This window comes from Microtus pennsylvanicus, chromosome 5 (genome assembly GCF_037038515.1).
Source record: "Microtus pennsylvanicus isolate mMicPen1 chromosome 5, mMicPen1.hap1, whole genome shotgun sequence".
Taxonomy (NCBI): Eukaryota; Metazoa; Chordata; class Mammalia; order Rodentia; family Cricetidae; genus Microtus; species Microtus pennsylvanicus.
In genome coordinates, this window is record NC_134583.1 from 119,157,658 (window position 1) to 119,165,441 (window position 7,784).

At 47.5% G+C, this 7,784-nt stretch overlaps 1 protein-coding gene across 2 annotated transcripts in view; it reads right to left on the minus strand.

Moving 5' to 3' along the window:
* Aldh18a1 (aldehyde dehydrogenase 18 family member A1) overlaps window positions 1–6,819 on the minus strand; it is a 35,465-nt gene extending 28,646 nt beyond the window's left edge. The window contains exons 1-2 of one of the 2 annotated variants that reach the window (XM_075974056.1): window positions 6,484–6,819; window positions 3,587–3,702 (exon numbers count right to left, since the gene is read on the minus strand). In XM_075974056.1, the coding sequence (XP_075830171.1) occupies window positions 3,587–3,674 (88 nt within the window). In that variant the 5' untranslated portion in view covers window positions 3,675–3,702; window positions 6,484–6,819. The remainder of the gene's footprint in view (window positions 1–3,586; window positions 3,703–6,483) is intronic. The other variant, XM_075974057.1, reaches the window with a different exon arrangement.
* Window positions 6,820–7,784: the final 965 nt, after the last annotated feature.

A 7,784-nucleotide genomic window follows, 5' to 3' on the forward strand; every position in this document is an offset into this window, starting at 1 on the left:
GGCGTGGTCTGCCCTAGAGTCAGGCAGTCGAGAGACTCGTAGGCAATGGGGCCCAGACGAAGGCTAATAAAGTTGAAGAGGGGCCGTAAATATCAGCAAGGCTTCAAGCAGATAAGAACTTAATGGAGTTCAATGGGGCATTCAAGGGCAGTTTCATGTGATTCAAGGTTTAGGAGTTTCCTGTTGAACAAAAACCATTTTATCTTCCCCTCGAACAACCCTACCATTCCTTTTTTTGTTTTATTTTGTTTTTTGAGTTAGGGTATCACATAGCCCAGGTTAGCCTCAAATTTACCAGGTCGCCAGAGCTAGCTCTGAATTCCGTCTCCCTGCTTTTGCATGTCGAGAGCTCGGAACATAAGAGTGCACTACCATACCGGCTTCTTGGGGTATTTTTTACACTCTCTAATTCATTTTACTTTTTAAGGTTTACGCTGAGGACTGCTATGACTGGACCTTAAATCACCTTAAAGGTCATGTAAGCAAGCCTTGGTACCCAGCCTATAGAGCTCTTGGAAGGTGGTGCAGTCTTTAGGGTAGGACCTAGCAGAAGAAGGTATGGTTTCTGGTGGTGTGTCCTTAAAGGACCTATGGTGACCCTTGTCCCTCTCTTGCTTTCCAGCTACCACGAGGTAAGCAGTCTTCTGTCATTCGCCTGAGTGAGGCACTGCCTTACCACAGGCCAAAGGGTGATGGGACAGCAATCATGCATTGCAGGGACCATGCATTGTGGTGACCATGCACTGCAGCGATCATGCACCGGAACCTCGGAAACCATGAACTCAAATAATTCTTTCCTCATTGCAAGCTGATTTTTCCCAAGTATTCTGCCACAGTGACAAAGAGCAGGCCAACACATGGACTAAAAACATTTTGATTAATAGGAAAACCAAAAGCATCCGGGTAGTTCTTCCTCAATTTCTAAGAAATCTTTACCTCCTGGGCACCAAAGAAAATCTGTGTCTCTAGAGGAAGTTATGTGTGCACACGCGTGTGGTAGTGTGGGTGTGTGAGAGGGCTGGTCATGTTCAAAGCGTGCCATGGGTTATACACCAAAGGATACAATGCCCTTTGTCACAACTTTGCACCCTCCTCGGAGTCCGAGAAGTTCAGTGATTCATGAGACCGCAGCAGGCTTCAAGAAGGATCTTGATATCATCTCTCTCTCTGGCCTTTTGCTTTCTTCTGTTTTTCTCTGACAACCCTGTGAGGTGGTTTGAATGAAAAATGTTCCCCATAGGCTACCGTATTTGAATAGTTGGGCTCCAGGTGGTTTGGGGGAGGCTATGGAGCCTTTCAGAGGGGCAGCTCTGCTGGAAGTACATCATTAGAGGTGAACTTTGAGGGCTTAGAACCTCATGCCACTTCCTGTCCTCCTCCTCTGTGTCCTGTGCGTCGATAAAATGTAATCAGCCAGTCTCCTGCTGCTGCCAACAAGACAGGCCTTCCCTGCCATTATGGACTGGAGATTCCGGAAACATAAGCCAAAGTAACCCTTTTATCCTGAAAGATGCTTTTGGTCCTGATGTTTACCACAGCAGTGGCAAGGCACACACCTCGTCACGCTGCCTTTCTTATTTCTTGTCTGTTCTTTGCTCTCCATGTCCAGTTAACCCAGGGCTCTAGCACCCAAAGAAAATGTCAAAAGTCAGAAGAGCCTCTTTTTATAAGTGTGAATAAATAATATCAAATATAAAGATACCAAAAACTAGGCCAGGTGATACACACCTGTAATCTTAGTCCTCAGAGGATTGAGGAAGGGGGATGATGAGTTCATGATCAGCCTGGGCTACAGAGCAAATCTGAGACCAGCCTGAACTACCCGGAAAGTTTGAGTCCAGCCTGGGCTACCCAGTGAGATCCTTCCTGCCAGTAAGTAAGTAAACATTTAATATACAATGGAACTGAGCACACTAGTCACATGCACCACGTGATGACCCTGTAGAGATTTCCTCAGGCACCGCCACAGCAACAGGAAACAGACTAACAGTTATCATGACCATGGTTTTATCGTTTTTTATGAGTTAAGGCTGATAAATTCTCCTTTAGTTATTAACCCTATTTTATAAATAAAGAAACCTAGGCCAGGAAAAGCAGTAATTTACCAGATTGAAAAAAAAATGACCACAGTACTTTGCAGCTTCTTCCATCAACAGGTGCGGCCATCTACTGGATGGTGGGAGACCACCCGGAACACAGATGTGCTAGCGTCCCAGCAGGAAGCCCTGACCACAGCAATCCCTGAGCCAGTGTGCAAGCAGACAGACACAACCACTGTAATTATTTCATTTGTGAGCAGCAGAGCTAGCTTTCAAACTCAGGGAGCTGGTTCCAGATCCCGTTTTCCACACTTCACACTCTTCTGTATACGAAAGAACAGGGATTCTCTGACAGTGGGAAGCAAGCCATCTTCCAAAGAAGCTGGAAAGATTTAGATTTGATATTACTTGAGGTGATAGCTAGCTAAAGATACCGGTCTTTCAATAAATGATGCCAGAGTACCTGGTATCCACCCATATGCAAAAAAAGGAACTTTGACGGACTCTCATACCCTGCGCAAAAATGAACTCAAACTAGCTTATGAACTTAAACATAAAACTTTCAAATTTAGGGGGAGAAAAAACACAGGAGAAAATTTTAGAATCTAGGGCTATCTACTGAGAGTTTTGGGACGTGGCTCTAAAGTAAAATTCATAGAAAAATCCCAGTAAGTGGAACCACATTGAAATACAAAGCTTTCCTTTGTGAAAGACCCTGTTGAAGAGTCCATGGACACATCAATAAACTGCAGGGACATGCCTGCACCACGTACCTCACCAAGGACGGGCACCTACAAGTCAGGACTGCACGCTTGGGCATTCATCTCTGAGACATGAAAACTATGTTCACATAAAGCCTGTACATGCATGTTCAATGTGGCATTATGCATAGCCTCTCTGCATCCTTGAGAGGGCAAAGCCCGGATATCCTTAGTGAGAGTGGTCATTCTCGCTACCATTTTAAGATGGTTGCCTTCACCGTTAGCTACTACTCAGATCAGGCTCTGGAGAACCATGTTGAAATAACGGAAAAACAACAACAGAACCCAAAACAAAACAAAACAAAACAACAACAAAAAAACCTCCCCCCCACACACACTCCTGCCAAAAAAACAGAGTAAAGCAACCCAGAAAATTCAAGCCACACTTCAGATGATTTCATTTCTATAGTATTCAACAAATGAAAAAAAAATAAGTCATAGAAGAGATTAGTGGTGGACAAGGGTTAGGGCTAAGGGAGAAGTGGCAGTCATAACAAAGAAATGGACACAAAGGTCCAATGGTTTATCTTCACTGTATTAATCCTAGCATCCTGCTAGAAATACTGTTTGAAATTGGGTAAAGGATATAAGGGCTCAGTATTATAAGTGTAATGATTAAAAAAAAAAGAGTCAAGAGGAAAGACTACCCCCCCCAAAAAAAAACCACATTATTGACAAAAACAAATATTGGGAGCATCCAGCAGCAGGCAGCGTCCTGTTTACTTCTGCTGGCCTGCAATCCACTCTGACCACCTCACTCCCCACATACTCATCAGCGGTACATACGCAATCTGGGCACAGCTACAGACTGGACCCAAGGCAGCAGACGCTGGCTGAAGGGCTGGAACCCAGAGCGGTGTAAGTATCTCAGCATGGTGAGACGAGGTCACGGATCCAAACACCTGCGGGAAGAATTTTTTAAAGGGGGGGGGGGGTCAGGAAAAATGCTAGACAACACATTACATTCTCATCTGTTTCTCCTTCTCTTAGCGTAAAACTGTGACTCACGTGATTTAAACTTTGTTATATTAGAGAAACGACCACCTCCTCAGTGTTACAGGAATAGAAAAAAGAACAAAGAGCTTCCTTCACTCCCCTCCCCCCGTGTTTTTAAAGAACTGCTTTACTTTTTATATACCAAACAGTAATTAGATACAATGAATATTTTGAATAAAATATTTTTAAGATATAATGTTTGAATGTCGGTATTAAATCTTCGTTCTATTTCCTTTCCTGGGAAGGGCTCTCTAATGATTAACAAATCCAACCTCAACAGCAGCCTGCCACTGTCTCCCAACCGAACGTGGAGGCTCGCAGAACTGAAATGTCAGCTTGGTCCTTGCCAGCACAAGAGGAAAGGTGGGGGGCGGGGTGCAGGGGAGGGGTCCTGGTTGCAGCAGGAATCTAAGGTAAACTCTGGAGGTCAGGGGGGTAATGTTTGCAAATGGCTAGCATCTTATTATTGCACTTATTATTATGAATGTATGTGTGTGATCTCCACAGTGAGGATGTAGTGGCCATGAAAATTTTCTTATCCTGGATCAAACCTAAGGTTTTAGACAAAGAATGTCCCACACATAGACATACAAAATCCCAGCAGAGGACTCACATAGACAAGTCAGTCGTTACTGAGCTCTTATGCTCTAAGGCCATTGGGGTTTCACAAGATAAGAAAAATAACTGCATTTCCTTTAACTTGTGCTTCATAGACTGGGGGATATATTCCAAATCCTATGTGTGTATATGTGTGTGGTGGTGGTTGGGGTACCTGCAAAAATGGAGGTCAATTCAAGTGTCTTGTTCTATCTCGGTCCACCTGTTTTTTGTTTGTTTTTGAGATCAAATCTCTGAATGAACCCAGAGCTTGCTGTTTTGGTCGGGCTGGTGAGCCAATGAACCTGCATGTCTCCTTCCCCTAGCTCTGGTGTATCACCACACCCAGAGTTTACAGGGGTGCTAGGGATCCGAACTCAGGTCCTCACACTTGCACAGCAAGCACTTTCCCCACTCAACCATTTCCTCAGGCCCCCGAATCCACAGCAATGCACCGTTCTACAGTTATTCTGCACGGAAGCGCAGACATGGAGAGAGGAGATGACAGGCTCACTCTGCAGTAAAACATGGCGGCAGGCTGGTGAGTGCACGCGGTGAGGGACAGCTAAGAGTGACATACTTCTGGTGGCAGCCCCTTTGCACTGTCCTCTGCAGTTCTAGCCGTCAAAGCTGAACATAATCCTCTAGGTGAGCCGGTTCAGGCACTGTGGCTCTCCACAAATGAGTTATCAACTTCCCTTTGGTGCAGGGTAGACAGGATGGGGAACACGACTTTAGAGCTGGGCAGACTTGGGTGTTAGCTCTATCCTGGCCAGGGGTATGACTTTTGGAGGTTTACTTGGAACTTTGTAAGCCTCAATTTCCTCGTCTGTAAATGAGGGATAATAACGGTTAGGACAGCATGAGATCACTATGGGAATTAGACCAGGCAATGCATGGAAAGCGCCTGGGTACACAGGTAAGTCTCATGTCTGTCTCCCTCCTCTACCTTTTAAAAGGCACAGACACGTCTTCAGCTTCCCACTTTTTATTCCCTTCAGCGACACAAAAAGGTCAAAAGAGCCACTCATGGGCAGCTGAGCATGGTACCATACTCCTGTAATCCCAGCAGTTGGGGGTAAGGAAAGGCAAAAAGATCAGAAACTCAAGGTCATTCTCGGCACATAGCCAGTTCAAGGCCAGCCTGAGCTCCATAGCACCCCGGGTCAGAACAGAACCTGATCTAATCACATACATGTTTCTAGATTGTTTCCCCCGTCTTGTCTAAGTACAGAAAGCTCTGAATGTTTGAGATCCATTAAGTCATCGGGGCTTCTCTTGTACCTTGTCTCTGTCCCCTGTAGGTAGCCTGTTCTTTCAGTGCAATGGACTGGTTCAACCTGGCAGTTTACTGTGCCAGCAAAAACCAGACAAGAGATATAAAGGCCCAAAGTGTGACCGAGACGTTTTTACATTTTAACTCAGAACATCTCTCAAGTACCTATCCACAACTACACTGAAAGCTCTTATCTCACTTAGAGAAGTGAACTTCAGTCTCAACAAACCACCCAGAAAAACACATGCTGAGTTCATGGTTCACTACTTAACAAAAAGACAAAAGCCCAAAGATAAATGCCCCTGCTTCAGAGGGTGGGGGAATAAAGCTGGCGTGAGGCGTGATGAGTGAAAATTCTGAGGGCACCCTGATTGTGCCAAGAGATAATTACCGCACGCAGGGGGCTCTTGGGGTAACCCTGGCTGCAGGGAGTATCAACCGTGCACAGGCCCCATATGTCAGGGCGTGAGCACAGACAACCGCAGACCCAGGCCGTGGGGGTGTGCCGGCGGCTCATAACATACCAGGTGTATCACTACTCGCAGCGCTGGGGCACTGGAAGCCGGTTTGGGATCTGGGTGAGAAGGGGCTGCAGGGTCTTCAGGCCTCCACCTGGTTGCATACCTAAGAGATCGCCAGATACCCGGGGCCTCCTATGCCCCGCACAGGGAGCTGTGCACCAGCATCTCAGAGCACCTGGGTGCCCCCAGCCGCCACCACCCGCGACCCGCTCCCATCCCCTCCCCCGTGGATGCGCCACGCGTGTCCTCCATGCCCCGAGTGCACCCTCGCCCAGTGTCACCCGCTCACCTACCTGCTAGCAGCCGACCCCAGTCCCGGCCCACTCTCCGCGCCGGCTGCTCTGGCCTCCGCCTTTTCTTCCGTCTACGTCCCCGCTCTCCGGCGTTGCGTCAGCCGCGTTAGAGTGAACCCCGGCCGCGGCGCCAGCGCCGTTGACGTTAGGCGACGGGTACGACCCGAGCTACGCCGCGGCGACGGCGCAGGCGCTTCTGAGAATCGCGCCCACGCTCCACGTGGCGGCCCCCTCCCACCTCCAAGCGCGCCCTAAGAGTATAGGGGCGGGGCTCCGGGCACCCAGACAGGAGCCGGCCCAGGCAGCTTCCCAGCCAGGTGGAGAGGGGGTTGGCTCCCAGTTGCTGGTGGAGTTGGTAAGGAATGTTTGGCAGTGATCATCTGTACGGCAGGCTCGCCTGAAAAATAGATTGGATCAATTAAGACCCTCGCCCCCCCCCAAAAAAAAACAAAAACTGGCGGTTGAAAACAAATGGCGCCATAATAAAATAAGTTGGCACCTAGTTATCCGGAAATAACAGCCCAAGTGTTTTCCGCAAAGGCGGTGGTAAGAATATTGCATTTTAAAACAGTGTGTTTAATCTCTAATAACTGATTATTCCAAAGCTGAATGTGTCAAGAGCACAAGCTGTCTTCTTACCAGCTGGCTGTTCTCCTCACATCGCACATAGGCACACTGTGGTTGGAAGTTGGTGCTTTGTGCTTTTGTAGTCCTGATAAGTCTGCGGAACCTATTAATTCATTTTCTCATTCACTAAAGGGGGCTTACCGCCGCTTCAGTCGCCCCCAGAATTGACCCCCCCCCCCCCAGTGCCAAAAAGAAACTTGACTGTTGACAGCATCCTTGTTAAACTGGATGCAGTTCCTGCAATCCCAGCATTCCAGAGGCAGAGGTCAGTTTCCCATTTCCTAATCGCCAATCTATAAGAGTCTTAAAGTCTCTGTTTCCTGCTTCTTTTCCACAGGTGAACCAGAATCTCCAGAGGCAGGGCTCAGTCTGTGTTTTATCTTAAAGAACCCCAGCAGGATTTTTGGGAACCTATTTCCCATGCTGGGTTGCCTTGCACCGCCTTGATGCAGGGGGAGGGGCTTGGTTCTGCATCAACTTGTACTATGCTTTGTTGACTCCAATGGGAGGCCAGTCCCTTTCAGAACGGAGATATAGGAGGAGTGGGTGGGGGAGAAGGAAAGGGGGAAACTGGGGGAGGGAGCGAGAGGAGGGAGGGAAAACTATGGTTGGGATGTAAAATAAATGAAAAAAATTAATAAAAAGAAAGAAAGAAAAAAGGCCAGGCAGTGGTG